At 45.2% G+C, this 19701-nt stretch overlaps 1 protein-coding gene across 3 annotated transcripts in view; it reads left to right on the forward strand.

The window, feature by feature from the left end:
- Positions 1-8784: 8784 nt before the first annotated feature.
- znf638 (zinc finger protein 638) overlaps positions 8785-19701 on the forward strand; it is a 43146-nt gene continuing 32229 nt past the window's right edge. Inside the window, exon 1 of one of the 3 annotated variants that reach the window (XM_061251236.1) lies at positions 8785-9636. In XM_061251236.1, the coding sequence (XP_061107220.1) occupies positions 9530-9636 (107 nt within the window). In that variant the 5' untranslated portion in view covers positions 8785-9529. The remainder of the gene's footprint in view (positions 9637-19701) is intronic. The other 2 variants (XM_061251235.1, XM_061251240.1) reach the window with 2 other exon arrangements.

Genomic DNA, 19701 nt, shown 5'->3' on the forward strand with positions numbered 1-19701 from the left:
TGAGGCAGCAACTGTTTCCACTTAATATAGGCCCCTTTAAGTTACCGCAAGGTAAGCTATGTGTGTCTTTCAGGCCTAGTGGTGCGCTGTGGAGAACTCTGGTCTCTGTCCGAGTGTCGGGAGCAGGGCGAGAGGGAGTTGCAGAAGCTGGAGGCGAGAAGCAAGAGACTGGGCAAGAGCGAAACGAAGAGAGGGCAGAGAGTGAAGAGGCCGGACAATGCGATTGTCCGAGCTCTCATATTGTGAAAGTTTATTGCTCCCCTCCGTTACAGTATTGGCTTAACGGTAACTAGACATCACGCCGGGGTGGTGTTGTAGATGTTGAGAGTCCTGTGGGATCATGGGAAGTGTAGTTACGTGGTCCCTACAGGACATCCATATTCTGTAGCGATCTGTTACTCAGCATTTCTTACTTATATATTGTTTCCTTCAATGCTAGGGTATTAAGCGACAAAACGAAAAGGAAAGCGATATTTCTTTATGCAAAAGGTCCAAAGGCAGATTTCTGTTTTATACAGGAAACACATTCTGGGTCAAATGATTCTAATTTCTGGAAAACACAGCGGGGTGACAAGAGATAGCTTTCCTCGTGGCACAAATCATGTAGGCATCTTATTGTTAAGCCATAGATTCAGTGGAGACGTTTTATCTTCACTAACAGATCAAGGTAGGCGTATGCTGAATGAAGAGTTGTATCTACTTGGTAATATATATGGGTATAGCAATAAAAAAGATTTAAATATTAAGTAATGAAATCCCTTTATACTAGGGAAATATAGAAATCTGAAAATCATATTGGGAGGTGACTTTTATCCCCTTGAACAACCTTGGCCAGCAAAATCTCAGGCAGACTCCTCTACTACAATGACAGACTTTACCATTTAGATTATCCTGAACAGGGTTACAGGGGGGCTGGAGCCTATCCCAGCATACATTGGGCAAATGGCAGGAACACACCCTGGACAGGTCGCCAGTCCATCGCAGGGCACACACACCATTCACTCACACACTCATACCCACGGGCAATTTAGACTCTCCAATCAGCCTAACCTGCATGTCTTTGGACTGTGGGAGGAAACCAGAGTACCTGGAGGAAACCCACGCAGACACAGGGGGAACATGCAAACTCCACACAGAGAGGCCCCGGCCGACGGGGGATTCAAACCCAGGACCTCCTTGCTGTGAGGCGGCGGTTCTACCCACTGCACCATCCGCACCGCCTAAGATAGAATTTACCTGGTCAAATAAAATGGGTTCTCTCAAATAATGCATTGACTTTTGGGACATAGGACATTACCCAAAGTGCATTACCTAATAGCCAAAGCGGACTAATCAGCAAATTGGCAAAAATACGACAAGTGAAAGAGCCCAGAACCGTGACACGAACAGGTCGACCAAGGAAAACAACAGCAGTTGTAGTCGCAGATGACAGAAACATTGTGAGAGGTGTGAATAAAAACCCCCAAGACATCAGTCAATGACAATGACAATCACAAACAATCTCCACAGGGCAGGGGTGAAGGTACGTCAATCAACCGTTCAAAGAAGACTTGGAGAGCAGCCACCTATTTGAGGCCGCCACCTACTAGCCCACCAACATCACTTCCAGCTGCAACTTAGTTTTCCCAGGAGGTCACCCACCCAAGTACTAAGCAAGACCACACCTGCTTAGCTTCAGCCATTTGGCAAGAGCAGGGTGTATGGTGGAATGGCTGCTGGCACATTAAAGTGCATATCGAAGGTCAGTGGATTAACTACAAAATGCACATCATATAAGGTACACTTCCCATTAAGTTTCTGTTATCAAGTCTATTTCCCACAGACTGCTGTGTTTCGGCGGAAACCACTGCTTGCACAGACACAGTCGGTGAGTTCAAACAATAGAATAAATAGTTTTAGATTGAAATCTGCATCTTTGAGCTCTGTTGATGTTTCAAAGTAGCTGAGGCATTATATTTGGAAAGCGACGTTGCTGGTGGGGGTTTTTAAGGTCCATTTTGCCACATTGCTCACCACAAAAAAATTCCATTGAGCTCCATTACATCATGGTGACACCACATTAAAAAAGCCAGCAAATCTACGAACTACGTCAAATCTCAGTGAAGCTATCTTGGTTTTCAAATGAATTAAACTGCCCCATGAAAATCTTACCCAAATATTACTCAATCTAAAATCTTAATACTAAAGTCTTAAGTATTTCAGAAGTACAGTAGATATTTAATGGATGTTTATATTAATTTGCAGTGGGCTTCAATTATTGGCACCCTTTATAAATTTGCACTAAAAATGCTGTAAACTAAAAAATAATACAGTTTTTGGCAGAAGTTTTACTTTCCAACAGATGTAAAGCAGTGTGCTTTATTAGTGATTTAATGGAATCAAATTGCATTTTTAAAATAAAAAATATATTTCTCCAAAAAACATGTTCCACAATTATTGCCACCCCTACTTTAAGATAAATACTTTGTTGAATCATTGTGTCATTGATCTAAAATAGTGCCCCTGGACCACTGGCAGCAAAACATCTCTAAAACATCAATGACCCACCACCATATTTGACAGTAAGTATGAGGGGCTTCTCCTTGTATGGATTGCATTTTTTTTGCCAAACATTTCGATGGTGTGTGTGGCCAAAACGTTCAAATTTTCATTTTCTCATCTGACCATAGCACTGTCTTCCAGTCATAATTCCAATGAGGGTTGGCAAACTTAAGATGGAGTGACAATGGCTTAGGTGGTAAGAGCAGTCGTCTGGCAGATGGAGGGTTGCCGGTTCAAATCCCACCCTGGGTGTGTTGAAGTGTTCTCAGGCATGATACCTAACCCCCAAATGCTCCTGACGAGCTGGTACCTTGCATGGCAGCCAATTGCCGTTGGTGTGAGCGTGTGTGAGCGTGTGTGAGCGTGTGTGTGAATGAGTGAATGAGAAGCATCAATTGTACAGTGCTTTGGATAAAGGCGCTATATAAATGCCAACCAAGATGCTTGGTATTGTTTAATGTACTCAGTAAGAGGAGTCTTCATGCCACCCTTCCAAACAGTTTGGTGTTATGGAGGTGCCATTTTAGGATTTTTTTAAAGACTTATCTCTGCATTTGTTAAACTGCAACCCATGGGTTATGGACTCCATGGCAACCTTCCTTACCCTCCGTGGAGACAACACGCACTTGCGTCCTCTTCCTGGCAAGTTTGCAACCATTCCATATGTCTTATGTTTTTTATTTATTATTGCCCTTACAGTGCTTAGTGGTATGTTTAACAGTTTATGTTTTTTTTTGCACCCATTAACCGATTTGTGATGGTCAATTACCATCTATGTCTACTTTCCCAGACAAAATTTTTATTAAGTGTGCCAATAATTTGTGAGCCCACTGTATATCTTTGGCTATCTGGAAGTAGTCATTACACACCATTGACCAATTATGTACAGATAGTCACAGTAAACATGTTTTACAGTGTTACTGTAACTGATTAAATAGCTTAACAATGGAAATTATTAAATAACTAAAGAAATAAAAATTAAATTAAAAATGCTAACATCAACCCACCAGTCCAAAAAAGCATTAAACAACCAAGATGATAATCAGCTTATACAATAATTTGCCATTACCTTTGTCAGAATCGCAGCAGGTCTTGATCTCAATCTGCTTCAAACTTCATTGGCAGAGAAGATGAGCAAGCTTCCGCGTACCGGAATCTATACTATGATCAGTGCCCCACCTCCCTATCATATATTTCACAGGCAAATGCTCCTAATGTTCCATCTATGTTGTATTTGCATGCAATATACTGAAATATGACAGCGACCATATTTCTGTATGCTTACATAAGCATACATTATGTACTCCATACACCTTGCCTGTCAGCCAATCGCCATTTGTCTGTGAGTGCGTGTACGAATGGGTGAATGAGAAGCATGTACAGCGCTTTGGATAAAGGCGCTATATAAATTCCAACTGTTTACTTACACATGAAAGCACTGAGCACACGATACTCAATAAAATGAAATAAAACTCAAACAGCATTAAAGTATATTAATTAATGTTTACAGGGGCGGCCTGTAGCGTAGTGGTTAAGGTAAATGACTGGGACACGCAAGGTCAGTGGTTCTAATCCCGGTGTAGCCACAATAAGATCCGCACAGCCGTTGGGCCCTTGAGCAAGGCCCTTAACCCTGCATTGCTCCAGGGGAGGATTGTCTCCTGCTTAGTCTAATCAACTGTACGTCGCTCTGGATAAGAGCGTCTGCCAAATGCCAATAATGTAATGTAATGTAACATGGTTTAACATTCAGCAATGCTTCATACTAGATTAACACTTTAAGAAAAATTTCCATGATGGGTTATTGAGTGTAGATTGATGGGCAACAATGGCCATCCATTTAAACAACTGAATAAAGTGCGCAAAAGGTGAAGGGGTGTGAATACTTTCTGAAGCTACTGTAGAGACCATTTTTAATCCCAAAATCAAAATCTTAAACTCTATCCTTGATTTTACTGGAAGCCAGCACAAGAACAGGTGCGATGCGTTCTGTATTTCTTGTCTGCAGTGTTTTGAGTAAGTTGCAGCCATTGTGTATTTTTGAATAGACCATATAAAAGGGCATTACAGTAATCTAGTATACTGGTAACAAAGACACGTTTTTCCGTAAGTCTGTAAGAAACATTTAACTTTCGAAACGTTCTTTAGATTGTAAACTGCCACTTTAGTGACGCTGTTAACATGAGTGTCAAAGTTAAGATCAGAATCTAAAATTACGCCAATGCTTCTGGCCTTCTCTCTGTACTTCTATTGAAAGCGAATCTAAATAAGCAGCGGCTTCAAGTTGCCACGTTTGATCTCCTACCTCTTTGTTTCGTCTTGGTTCAATTGGAGAATATTTTGAGACATACAATGGCTTACTTCCATGCAGGTGTCAATGAAATGTACAGCTGTGAGTCATCAGCATAGGCATGGTATTGTGCTTCCTTTTAAAGATATTTTTTAGTATATAGTATAGAGAGACAGAAAGAATGGGAGCGAGAGAGAGCGGGAGACATGCGACAAATGTTGGACGGTCGGATTCGAACCGCTGACGTTGCGGCTCGCAATGAGCATACGGTCAGGGCTCTACAGGCTGCGCCACCGAGACACCCATTGTGCTTCCTTTTAACCAAGGAAAAAGCAGGGGCCTATAATTGACCTCTGAGGAAGCCCACACAATATTTAGACTTTTCCAGACCTAAAGTTTCCAAAAGAGACATACAATTCTCTGTCCCTCAAATAGGAAGTAGACCAATTCAGAACAGGCCTAGATAGGCCAACCTAGTGAAGTGTTTTAATTAAAATATTGTGAGGAACAGTATCAAAGGTTGCAATAGGACTAAAACAGATACCTTACTGGTGCCATTACGAGTTCTTAGGTCGTTGACCACCTTAAAAGTTTCAATGGAGTGGTTTGCAAGGAAAGCTGACTGGAAAACTTCATGGAGATTTAGATAGTCGTGTAGTTGCTTGTAGACAACCCTTTCAAGAATCTTACAGAGAAAAGGGAGAGCAGATGTTGGCCTATAATTACCTATTGCTGAGTCATCAAGATGGCATTTCTGGAATATGTTATGATGTACTTTATTGTCCCTGTAGGGAAATTTGCCTTGGACTAATTTGTGACCGTACAAGTATACAAACATACTTGCCAACAATAAGGCAGCAGTAAGTGACATAACCCTGTCGCACAATCATGAAACTAATGCACAGCCCCTATAGTCCGATACTGCTTTACTTTTTTAATTGCATTACTCTGCATTACATAATTATAATTGGAGTGGGTGCAATTTGAGTTTGCATTTGGATTGCCTAAGAGCTCATACTTGGAATGAAGGATGGGATAGACTGGACGTTGAGAGTGGAGGGGTTTAACATTTTGTCAATTGTATGAAAACGAATCTGGCCATTGTTGTTATTTTCCTCTATAATTCTTTGAGAAATATGACTACCTGGTGAGTTGCATCTCCTTTATACCACACAGTAGGTATGCAGTCTAGCCTTGAATATAATTGGGAAAATGACGGGTTTAATAAAGGCAGATGAAGGGGCAGACAGAGCGTAATCAAAACAGGCAAAGTTAAAAAACCGGGAGGACAGTCCAAACAGGACAGAAGTACGGAGATTGCAATCCTAAAACAAAAATCTAAACATAATATAATATAATATAATATAATATAAATGGACATAAAACTGAGGCGAGAACAGAATGTAGAACGCGAAATGCATTAAAAAAATAAATGTACAATTAAAATGGCAAAACAGTATCTTCCATGTAAATAATCACGTGGTGCAGACCCTGGCAGGTGGAGCACTGCATAGCAGTCTATCAAACGGGCCCCACTCCATCCACGAATATGGTGAATGTTTATTATTTATTGTTTTTCATGCATATTCTGTTGTGTTCTTAGACAGAGCGCCTGCCATGCAAACAGGCGACATCAGTCAGGCCATGTGGCGTATGCTTATGATCACGATGGCCATAATATCATATTTCCGATCCACCTGCTGTGCCCCATGTTTCCTCATTCACGTTAGTGCTATATTTTCAACAGCACTGGCCACAGGTGCCTGTCTCAAGGGTTTCATACAAAAGGTGATTTTCTGTTTTGGAAGAAGAGCGTGGCTTTTAAGTTTCAGCTCATTGCCTTCAGAAGCACAAATAATAAATCAAGCGAGCGCGGGTGCTCTTGAGTTGAGTATCGTTACCATTTAAACTGTGAATAATGTTTGCAAGCATTTTTCGACATTTGTCACGGTCCCATAAGTATTTACTGTATATAGCAATACAATATAATTATTTATTTATGTATTCATTCACAATACAGTACAGAACATTTCTGAACTAGAAAGGTCAATCAAGGACTAAGTAATAGTGACACACATTCAATTGCACAAGTTTTACTTTTTAATTTGTTTTTTCCCATATGCATTGTCCTTTCTGAGGTTAGCAATTAGAAACATAAACTCTTGAAATTTACAACTCTTTAAAAGTAGGACTCCTTCAAAGGGCAGTGCATGGACCACTATGCAGTACTAAGCAGTGAGATGCTAAGTCTACCTCCCCCTGAAGTGCCGTGAAAAGGTGCCCTTCCTGATTTCCTCTGTTATTGCATATTTGTCGCTCTGAATGTTTTCAGATCTCCACAGAGAAGAGGAAGACTGGTGAGCAAATTACAGGAAGTATCTGTTTGCAATTATTGCAAACAGAGGTGCATCCAGTTATTAAGTTTAAAGAGGAAATTACCTTTTCACTGGGGTGATAAGAGTGTTTGACAGCTTTTTTTTGTCATTAAACAAATGGAATTATAATTTAAAAAAATTGTGTTTTGTGTTTTCCCTTTACATAATATTACATTTTGTCTGAAATCATTCAGTGTGACAAATATGCAATAATAGAGGAAATCATGAAGGGGGGCAAATACTTATTTTGCATCACTGTATAAGATGCAAGCAGAAACGTCATCTTTCTCCCATGAGGCTCTGTTTGCACCCCTGTATCTGTGGCGGTAATGACTCTGCTATGTTTTATAGGCGTGTCTATCACAACTAAAGGTGGCCTGTAGGTTAAGGTCCATGACTGGGACCCACAAGGTCGGTGGTTTGATCCCCGGTGTAGCCACAATAAGATCCGCACAGCCACTGGGCCCTTGAGCCAGGCCTTGCTCTTAGTCAAATCAAAAGTCTCTTTGGATAAAAGCGTCAGCCAAATGACATGACATGTAATGAGGTCATGAGCGGGAATGTAGTAATGGGAAAGAAGGGAAGAATTCCTGAGCTGGACATAATTCAAATCACCATGCGGCCAAGCAGAGCTTTATGTGCCAGTGTTAGCAACAGGACTCATCAAAGTGAAAATGACTCAACTCAGAACTTTACAATCTGGAGATGAAAAGCTCATTGTGACTGCATTCTGATACAGCAGGGCAACAGAGCAGACAAACCTTCTTCTAAATGACACAGCTTGAGTGCAGGATGACTTATACGAAGAGGAAATATACTCATATACCAGCAGAAACCTTCCACGTGTCACAATCAAGAGGCTTGGTGGAGATGTGGTTACAATGATCAAGATTCAATTACAGTTTGGCATGCTCTTCAAAAATGTTCAAAATTGTGTCAGAAATATTAACACGTGTATTTTATCCCGAGTCAAATTTAAAGGGACGGCATGTCTATCGCGTCTTGGCCAACGTCCTTCCACAGTGTGCGGCAGGTTATAATGTCGGCGTGCGTGTGGCTGAAGACCGTCATGTCCGTCACGCCATGTTGCCTAGTCACAGTACAGAAGCTCTGGGCCACCGCCCACCACTCGCCCAGCCCTGACGGATTATAATTACTACCTCTCGGTACTGTTGTGAGTGCGCCCTGGCTCCCCTGGACGCATGAGGGGGGAGACTTAAGGAAGCCTGGATGCTGACATATGGGGGAATTTAATCGGGACGAGTGAGCCTGACCCCTCCAGGGTCGGACAGCTGCGTAACCCCAGCCGGAGGGAGCGCATTCCTCCCCAGATTAGTGGAATCTCCGCAGCCTTTGCTCAGGGCGGACCGGGGTCCTGCTGGGGGGCAGGGAGAGGATGCCTCTCTGGAGCCGACGCAGGGGGTCAGCATTTAGCCATTCAGACCACAGCCTCCCGCTGGATAACTGCCACCTTTCACCCACGCTCGGGGGAGAGGAGGGGGGTGGGGTGGGGTGGGGGATGGGCACTACCCAGTAAAGACTGGGAGCAAGAAAGAGAGAGGGAGAGGGAGAGAGAGGGAGTGAGAGAGAGAGAGAACGTGTCCATTAGCCGTGCAGTAGCAGAGGACTGGATCTGTTGTGCGAGAGCTTTGACAGTTAGAACAGTTCAATGGGAGACACAGAGAATCAGTGAGAGTGAGAGACAGAATATTCTGGAACTTTCCTGTAACGGAGGGGATTGCACACGTTCCTGACGGAGCTCTGATGTTTCCTGTTCCACGCTGCTGAAGTCGGGCTCCTCCGGATGTCCTAGCCGCAGTCACTTTGTAGTCAGGTCCTCTCGGGCATCTGCCAGCCAAGAGTGACAAGCTTTGTGCTGCGTGAGACATCCGTAGGATATCCCGTGCTGATCCTGGGGGGGGGTTTTTGCTCCCTGTCCCCAAGGGACCTTCTGCAAAGCCGTTTAGAGTGGACCGGATAGATAGCGGATTTTCATGTGGGCCAGTGCGACTGCTGTTGCTTCTTACCTCATGCGAACTTCACTGGGGAACCCGTCCTTCCTCCCAACCCCAATTCGCCCAGCCGGAGGTCCACCAAAGCGACGGAAGTCCCGCTGCCAGTCAGTGTTCGGGTTTCTACACGCCCAGGAGGACTCATACCCGGGAGGACTCGGCCCTCTGAACCAGAACGGTCACCCCCTGCTTCCCCCTCGCCCCCGCCGCCTGCCTGCTCACCCGGGACCCCAGGTTTCGGCGTTACCTGCTGCTCCAGCTCCGGGGACGTGCAGCTGACCGGGGCTCTGTGGATAGCCTCCGTAGGAGCGATGCTGACAGGCCACAATAATGTCACCACCGAGCAAGGCGTGGCCAGCACCTGCACCTCCACCACCGCCAACGCCACCACCTCCACCGCGGCCGACACTACCAACCGGTGAGTGGGCTGACGGGCCTGGGGCCGCGGTTCGGATGAGGGGTGGGAGGACGGGAAGACGAAAGTGACCGGTTTCATGTTTATCGTGTTGCGTGACACTAACTAATGTGAGCATTTTGCTTTTCCTCCCTGTCCGCGTGCATGTCTGTAATGTGTGTGACTAATCCCGTGTTCTTTTCGAGCAGTGTTTGTGTCGTCCTCAAAACTCTTGCTCAAACTCCGTTATTAGCGCTACAGCGTTCCGTCGACTGACATTTCGACACGAGGCCTGTTTGCACAACGCTCTCTGTTGGTGTCTTGAGTAAAGTTAGTTTGAGGCAAGAGATAAGGCTTTCAGCGCAGTGTCTGTGTTGTCCTCGAAACTCTTGATCAAACTCCATTATTAAAGCATTCTCTCTAGCGGCTGTTTGCACAACGCTCTCTGTTGGCGTCTTGAGTAAAGTTAGTTTGAGGCAAGAGATAAGGCTTTTACAGCAATGTCTGTGTTGTCCTCAAAACTCTTGATCAAACTCCATTATTAACTCTAAAGCGTTCTGTCTAGTGACTGTTTGCACAATGCTCTCTGTTGGTGTCTTGAGTAGTTTGAGGCAAGAGATAAGGCTTTTTGTGATTTGATCCTTGAAGTGTAATTGAGGTGAGATAGTTGCATAATTATCAAAACCTTTTGCTCATTTTTGTTTGTGTAATTTCCGCAGCGGCACTGCTAGGCTGGCAGGGCTCTACACCATTTTTTTTTATGTGAAAGGTTTAGGAGCACACTAAATTAGTAGATGTCTACCTCAATTATTTTTACTTTTAACATGATGTTTTCAGGAGCACTGTAGAGCCCTGCCTTGTCTCACCTGTCTGCTTTCCCCTACACATGTTCACTTTTAATCTTTCAGTTCACATTTTCCCACGTGCTAAAAATCCGTTTTATTTATTTTATATGGGTATTTTTTTTAATACCCATATAAGCGTCCTCCCCACTCTTTGCCTGACCGCTTCTTGCTTTTTCCACTCCTGACTCATACTTTAATTCAGAACTCTCTAAGAGTTCATCCGGGGCTAGAGCTCGTCAGTGCTCGCTGGTATGAACGTAGAACGCCCACCACTTCCCTCCAACCATACTGCGGAAGACTGATTTAAGTAATGAAAAATTTCAGATGCAAATCATGCCTAAAACAGATAAAGAAAGGCAACCCAATAGTGGCACAACCCACATGATCACAAGATTACAAATGATAATATTTCCATTCATCTCTATTTTGAGCCTTGCTGAAGGGACAGAAAAAGACCCCGTGTCTTGACGAGCAATTTTAATATCTTCATTTGGAGTTTTGGCATTGCGGCTTTGAAACACATGGCACATTCCTGTGGCACCCGCGTTGCGTGCAGGGTGCAGATATAATTACCATGTGCCAACCACAACCTCGACTTCAGAGTCCATCTGCACCTGACCCCAGACCATCGCTGCGGGCTTTGTTCCCCCAGTAATGAAATGGCTCGGCCGTTACTTCATCTGATTAGTGTCCCACCAGCGTGCTGTGGGGAGATAATACCCACCGCCAGTGAAACGGGACCCCGCGGTTTGATCGGGGTCTCGCTCCGGCATCTAATCCCGTTAGATAGCTACGCGTTCTCTCGCACTGGGGGGGGGGGGGGGGGGGGGGGGCGAAATGTCAGGAACCTCGACGGGGGCTTCGCCGGCGAGGCTGTGGGGTTTTTTTTTTAGAAGCGCCTTTTCTTTTCTCTCGCTCCGTTTGTTCTTGGGGTTGTTGGGTGGGAAACGGCAGGAGCGAGGTGTCTGGAGTCCCTGCGTGACACTGCGGGAATGCGGGCGTCTGGGCGGAGGGGCAGCCGGCACTGTCTGCTGGGAAACGCCCACAGAATGTCTCTGTCAGGCGGGAGAAACGCACGGAGAGGCACGGCATTCACTCGCACAGTGAGACCGAGTTCTGAGCGATCGTGTAGGAACAGCCTCGGGGGCCGGCCACTGGACACCGAGCATTGAATAGTTTTGTCTGTTTTGTGTTAAATGGTGGAATTTATTGAAAGGAATTAGCCTAGAACGTGTGACATTCCTGAAAAAGATTATCTGAACATTTTTTGTTTTTGCTTAAAGGCCCGCTTTTTTAATTTCATCTTTGTTATTTAAACTTCAAGACACCACCCAGAGTAGCAGGGTTCAGACATAGGCTGCTTATAACACAAACCTGTACCGACCTGTTCTACACACAGCACTGTGTCCAATAGCAACTAAAAGAACCCATGTTGCCATTGAAGTTGGACTCTTCAGTGGTTTTCCTTAGGGCTGACACACAGCAATATTAACCGCAGGTTTGTTTATAAGCCGGTCATTGAGTTGATAAGTGCCCCCCTCCAAAGGGAATAAACACAATTCTGACAACAGAGCACATTTTCTTTTGATGATGTCACCCCAGCCTAATGGCTCTTCCTGATTGCTAGGTAAGAGGTCTGGAGGTCTGATGCTAGGTTAGAGGTCTGGAGGTCTGATGCTAGGTTAGAGGTCTGGAGGTCTGATGCTAGGTTAGAGGACTGGAGGTCTGATGCTAGGTTAGCGGTCTGGAGGTCTGATGCTAGGTTAGCAGTCTGGAGGTCTGATGTTAGGTTAGAGGACTGGAGGTCTGATGCTAGGTTAGCGGTCTGGAGGTCTGATGCTAGGTTAGCGGTCTGGAGGTCTGATGCTAGGTTAGCGGTCTGGAGGTCTGATGCTAGTGTAACAGGTGAAGAATTTGCCTGAGTCCGAGGTGGGATTTGAACCCCGGCCTTCTCACTTGTCCAAATTATTTGTTGAACGAACGCGTTACCAGTCAGCTAAAGACAAACTCGCCTCTAGCCAAGGGCAACAACGTCTTTCTAGTATATTCCATTTCTCTACACTCTCAGAAAAAGGGTTATTTGGCTTGTCTTCATAGAGGAACCCTTTTCAGTTTGTTATGGAACCCTGTATCATCGGTGCAAAGGGTGAAAGCTCCCAGGCAAAGAACAATTGTGTCCAATTATGCTACTGACCATTGATCTCAATAGGGTTTTTCTCTGGAAGTCAAATGGTTCCATTTGGAGAGGGTAGCAATGGGACAAGTGCCTTCTTAATCTGCTAGTTTCTTAATCTTACAGTCCTTCTCCTTCGAGTTTTATTGAAAATGACAAAGTAGTGTTCTGAGAGTAAACTCACTTGTAGAAAAGTTTAGAAACCTTTGAAACAAAACATTTAGAAGTTGAGACAAACACACAGCTTGTAGACCAACAGACTACGGCAACCACGAAGCACTGAAATTCAACTGCAACTATACACACACGCACACACACAAATGTAGCACAGCTTTTGGTCTAATTTGATTGGAGTAATTGGACAACAACATGTCAGTGAATGTCAAACAACCTCTCAGGTTATGAAATCATTATTACTTAATAGTTTGAACAACAGTACGGCACACACTTGCTGACGTACTGGTATTTTAAAGGTGAACATTTTGAAGTGATTTTTTTTTTCCATGCTACAGTGGCCCTTGCTTGGTGAGCACTTTGCCTGGGCGTTTGTGTACTTTTGGTCCTCCTCGGCGTGGCAACCACAGTGTTCTCTGGGGGGGGGGGGGGGGGTCTCTGTCTCTGGTGTGAAAGATAACAATTTCTTCCATTGCAGAACATCCGGGTGGTGGAGAGAGATACAGAGAGGGGGGAGGGGTGGTTGAAAAAGGCTGGGTGGATGACGATATAGCTGGCAGCTACCACATTTCCCAGGATGCACCTCTCGGGTTGAGGTGGGAGGAGGGGGGGGAGGGGGGCAGTGCTATCAGTGGCATAGCCCAGGAGAGGATAAGTCTGTGTTAATTGAGGCTGCCCGAACATGGTCTTCCTCTTTTCAATGCCAGCTTCTCACCCTCTGTGTGAGTGTCATCACCGCTCACTGGCAAGGACAACTGCTCAATAAACAAGGTCAATACCGGCTTCGATTTCAGTTACACCCCTGCGTGTGGGTTGTGCTTCTGTATAGATTCTTTCGCACATTATGGCACTGTGACAGACTTTCATATTGGGAAACTGCCATTGTTGAAATCTGTAATATAAGCTGTAATTTAATTTAAGGAAAGGGCTTTCTGTAATCATGAAACTGTGTTGTGATCCCATACAAATACAAGGAATGGCTCTATTTCAGTATTACTGTTATGGCAAGAAGCGAGTGATGAATTAGTAAACAGTTTGGATGTTCCCCAGCTATGTAAAGTAAATGGTAAATGGTTGGCATTTATATAGCACCTTTATCCAAAGCACTGTTCAATTGATGCTTCTCATTCACCCATTCATACACACACCGACGGCGATAGGCTGCCATGCAAGGCCCCGACCAGCTCGTCAGGAGCATTTGGGGGTTAGGTGTCTTGCTCAGGGACACTTCGACACAGCCCGGGCGGGGGATCGAACCGGCAACTCTCCGACAGCCAGACGACTGCTCTTACTGCCAGAGCCATGTCGCCCCGCAAAGTGTGATGATTATTGTCCAGTGTGTAACACAAGGTCTGGGTTACCTCTCCGTGAGGGCGGCATACAATATCTGCGCTGTCGGATGTGTCTCTGGGACAAAGCAGTGGGCTTTAGCGTATGGCGAGATCAGAATTCATAACATTCCACCGTCCTACTGACATATTCTGCCCACGACGACTCTTTTTCACAGAAGCACCCTTAATGCACTGCTCATCCCACTTCCAGTAACAAGCCTAAAGCACAACAGGCTATGAGGGCTATGGCAGATATACCTGTGCCACATACGTAATTGTTTTGCATTTAAATACTTTTACTGACCTTGTCTGGTGTATTTGAACTGATGGAAAAAGTGGAAAAAAACCACCTTCTGGTCCAATCGATCGAGCGCAGAAAAGTATAAAAGAAAAGAGTCCAAAACGATTGCGTATTTGACCCAGGTCTGTTTGACCCAGGTGCCCAATTCCATTAATTTTCCCTGAGTTGGTTAAGACTGAAAAAAACCCCAAAAAACATAGACTACCAGAGGAAAGCAGTCAAAGCCAAATAATAGTTTTTAATTAATTGTGTTAATATTTTGTCATTGTTGTTTTATTTAAAGATATGGGCTAATGAGCAGCAGAATGGGGGGGGGGGTCTGTTATGTTTCTGAGGGAATATGTACATGAATTTTATACAGAAGATGTAAGCATGAGTCACAGAATATGTGTGAAATAAATTTCACAGACTACATGGGCAAAATGCTCTTGACAGTCGTTTTGGTGGGACATTCGAGGAAGAACCGGGAACCACATTGGATTTATGATGGAAGGATTTGAACAGAGAAATGGCTGCCGCGGAACATAAACACAGGCTACAGAGAGCACACATGCTACAGCAGGTGGCGAGCCTGTGGCCTCCGCAATTAATCTTCCCGCGTGAGCCGTGAGAATTCCACTTATTCGACAACAAACAGGTTGGCCCGAAACTGTACCTCTCCCCAGAGCGGCGAGTCGGCGTTCAGTTTTAAAGCGGGCGAAACGAGAGCGAGTGCGTGTGGAGAGCAGAGGGAATTGTGGGATATGGTGTGAAAATCTGAGAGACAGTTATTTACAGCTCCGGCTCATTTGGCTCTGGTGAGGGGGGGGGGGGGGGGGGGGATTGTTGAGTTGGGGCCCTTCCCTTTCCACCTGGTTTTCTCTTCAACCCACTGGTCTTCCTAAACACTTCTGTTATTCTGTCTCATCCCAGCCTGTCAGCCGATGGTTATGTGCACCTTAATATAGCTCCTATAAATTGAGATTTACGAGGGCGTGACACAGATTAATCCACATCAGGATCCGGGAATGCTAGACAGTGCCGCGCTGTACTCTGCCTGTCAGCCAGGGTTGTTATGGTATTCCTGCCAATGTAATTTAAATATGTCATTATTTATTTTCGTACTTAAATGTCACAAAGTGTTTTCTGTTCTCACCATGGCCCTTGCTAGCTTGTGCCAGTAACAGAATATTTCGCTGAGGGCAAATGCTCTCAGCGGTTGAATTAGGAGAGGTTTAGAGGTTAAATTATAATTGTATTGCTAATTTGATTAAACACGCTGCATATTCAGTATGTAAAACAATTATGAATTTAGCAAGTCCACCGCTCATTAGTACTACAGCTCCCAAGAGTCATTTGTTTACCACGAATGAGCCAGCCACTTTATCTATAACCAAGATGGCCACCTGCTGTGTTCCTGCCCTCCCAGTTTAGACACTAAATCTATGAACACTGTACGAATTGTCTCAACATACAAGAATTCCAAAAGTTTGAAATTCTTGATGTTGTAAATATTTATTTATTTCTGAATGAGATACGCCAAGCCAAATTCTGAATCACCTTAAAATATTGTGTATGAGTGCACGTTGACGTGGTGATTTTGTCCAGATCTGGGTCACCCACATGACCTCAAGAAGCATGCACAATGCAAGAGAGCCCTCAAACAAAGATACACCATTACTGTATTTGAACGGTTGTAGTTGTAGTTGTTGTAGATTCAATGCAGCAACTTGTTTAAACAGCTTAGAAATACAGATTTGAGATGTAACAGATGTAATTTAACTCGTAGAGCAAAACATTAAACTCTCTAGGGCTTATGTTAACCACAGAAATCAAAATCCCTATGGGTAAAAAGCATGACAAATCTGGCCTGGGAAGCCATGGTTGGTCCCATGGAGCTGCCCTGTTCGTCTTCAAAAAGACATCATTACTTACCCCCCATAGGCCATCCATCTGCCATTCATTTATGAAACAAAAACTTCACATTTTACTGTGTACCTAGCCATTCCTGACTCAGGGAAGATCAACATCAGAAGGTATATTGCACAAGAGACAAATGAACATTGCATGGCAGAAAATAAGCGCAACCTAAAACCCACAAGCGTTTTCTGAAACACAGTGGCCGTACAGTGCACTTCAGTCCAGCAAACATAATAGTCTGACTGTTTGTTTCGGAGTGTACACACTCGGGATTTTCATGTGTTCAGAACACTGCTCGTATTGTGCAAAGTGACCCCGGATGACACTCGTTTGCCTGGGTGACATAGAAAACAGGAAGCAGCCCAAGGTTCTTACACGGCTGACCGGAAACTGGGAGCAGATCCTGGAAGGCAAACAAGAGAGGGTAGAAGACCAGGCTAGTGATGAAAATCGTTAAGTTACTCATCCTGCTAAATTAGAGGTGTTAACTGTGCCCCTCCTCTCTGATTCAGTGATGTAATGCAACGCCAGCAACAGCTTTTTATAGCATTTTATAAGGGCTAAATGGGAGAGCTGTCACCACTAGAGAGGATTTACTGCAGGGAACATGTCCCTGTTTTACAGCCCTGCCTTGCCAGGGATCTATCCCTCCATCTGTCCGTCTGTCTGTCCGCTCACTTATTTATCCAGTGTTCTGCTCTTTGTTTCATGAGCGGCCTGTAGCGTAGTGGTTAGGGTACATGACTGGGACCCGCAAGGTCGGTGGTTCGATCCCCGGTGTAGCCACAATAAGAACCGCACAGCCGTTGGGCTGCTTGAGCAAGGCCCTTAACCCTGCATTGCTCCAGGGGAGAATTGTCTCCTGCTTAGTCTAATCAACTGTACATCGCTCTGGATAAGAGCCATTAATGTAATGTAATGACCGGCACTTTATATGAAAATGTGGGGGGGACCCACGACTGCTGAGAACTCCTCAAATGGCAGATATTAAAGTGTGGCACTATGTGTTCCATCATGGGGGATGGGTCCTGGCCTGGCCCTGCTCCCGCTGTTGGTCACGACAGGGCATTTCAATACGTCAGGCAAAACCTGGGGCCGAGTGGCGTCGGCATTTCCCTCCGTCGACCGAGAGACACATCCCGCCCTTGACAGGGCAGATGACCGTGTCCAGAGGCGGAACAACAGCGTCTAAAACAAGGCTCCCGCCGGCACAGGGGGGTTTACGAGCTTCTTGAGGGCGCGGGGGGAACGCCGCTTTGCCGACACGGTCCTCCGTCCTGTTGCCAGAGCCCCCCGGGCGCAGCTCTTTAAATCTGGTGCCTGACCTTGCCGCCTGTCTGGGTGACGCGCGGCCTCGCAAGAGGTCCACCTGTCGGCCGTAAAACTTTACTGCCTTCCCCGGGGAGCAAGACGAACGAGAGCGGCCCCCGCCGGGTCACGCGGCGGGCGGGCGCGGACGCATATCTCGCGCGAACGGGCTGTCACGAAACTGCGTTACGCTTCGTCCTGCGCTCCACGTCACGCCTGGCCGTCCGGAGGACGCCGAATATGGCTGTGTTTTCGTTTAGAGCAGTGGTCCTCACCCCCTGGGTCTTGGGAGAGCCGCCGGGTGCACGCCGGCTCATTGCTGTTGCTCGGCGCTCAATCGATCGATTCACGCAGTTCAATTACGCAGCTAACTCACCTCACCTTGTTTCTTGGGTGAGAATTGATATTAAGTGATATTAAAAACGTGAAAACATTCAAGTGGGTGTGGGGGGGGGGGGGGGTCTTGAACGGAGAGCTTGTTTTCTGCGTTAGGCAGGATGAGGGGTCGAGGCTGAAGGTCACAGGCGGGGTGTGAGTGGTATGCCCGGGAGTGTGGCTCTTGGAAGAGGGGCTGGGGGTAGGGTGTGTCAAGTTTGTTAGCCTCTCATTGTGTTTTTCTCATTACATTGCAGTGCAGGCACTTAGCAGACGCTCTCGTTCAGAAGTGGAGAACATCAGTGTGACATCACTGAGAACACACAGAGGCTCATTAATAATCAATAACTGTAACCTTGTATTGTAACTAAAGCAGATAGCATTAGACAATCTTTACAGAGCTATAATTAAACACTGTGTCCTTCTCCTTCCTGTGTTCATCCAGGAGACACAGGAAACAGAAATGCGGACCTGTGGATTTGGTGGCCATGGCTGAGCTGAGTGTCTGAAATAGTGTTCAGCGCATGTCAATGTCGGAGAGGCTCAAGATTAGAGTATTGAATTTCTGATTGATGCATTTCACATGCATGCGCGGTTACGCTGTGCAAATGTACCATTAACTGCCAATAGCCAGACCATGCAGTGTCAGAGTGTATGCCTCTCTGATGTACTATCATCAGAGTCAGCGACTATTTCCCACACATAAGTCACAAAGCAGTGCTAACAGGAAGAGCTGATGCAAATCTTGTTGACAGCTGCTGATTATGAGGGGGGGTTTTTTTCAGTCTTTTTGTGCAAATTATTTGCTTCTTTATTGCAACGACATGTCAATGTCAAAATGGGGTAAAGGTAAGGCTTACATCAACATAGTCCATCATTTTAATTAAAGTGGGAAAAAAACCTGGTATATTAGCCAAGTATAATGCTGGCAAAGCTTATAGAACTATTTGTGCTGAATGCTGCGTTGCTGTTGTATTCCCACGCTATGGGAGAGAGATTTGCCGTCTATGATGACGCAAGTGAGCAGCACATAGTCTCATGCTTAATCTGATCATTCGGTCGTGTGCATCTTGCCTCCATTTTGCTGCTGGTGTACTGTTTTTTCTGAGTGGTGGTAGGATATTTTGCCCTTCTCTGTGGAATCAAATGCAGGGCGAAGGATGAAGAATAGGCGGACAACTTCTCTTAAGAGATTTCAGGTTTAATACAGTGCGGAAAGGAGAGACAAACACAGAGCATTCAGGCAGTCTGTTCTGAGAATATCTCTATCAAACTAGCGTGTGTGGTCTGTTAAAATACAGTGGTTGATTCTGGCTGAGCCATTAAGATGTTGCTGCAGACACTATTTGAGTGGTATACAGAGAGGAATACGTATGGTGGCCTGGTTAAGGTACATGACTGACACATTTAGATATATTTGTGATACCGATACAGCTGGCAATAGCAATAGCGGGAAGCTATCAGTTGTGAGTTTCTACTCGTCAGACTCCTACACTTCCATAAAGAGAGTCCTTCCTGTCCGTGGGATCCGTTTGTCCACACAATTCCACAGTCAGCAGGTAATAGCAGCGCTGCTTTCACATGGAACATCATTCCCCACATAGGACGGTCCCGCAATCAGACGGGATTGGGATGGAGCTGGTGGATTGCATTCGCTTTTTTTTGAGAGCAAGAAATTGACCA

This window comes from Conger conger, chromosome 8, assembly GCF_963514075.1.
Source record: "Conger conger chromosome 8, fConCon1.1, whole genome shotgun sequence".
Taxonomy (NCBI): Eukaryota; Metazoa; Chordata; class Actinopteri; order Anguilliformes; family Congridae; genus Conger; species Conger conger.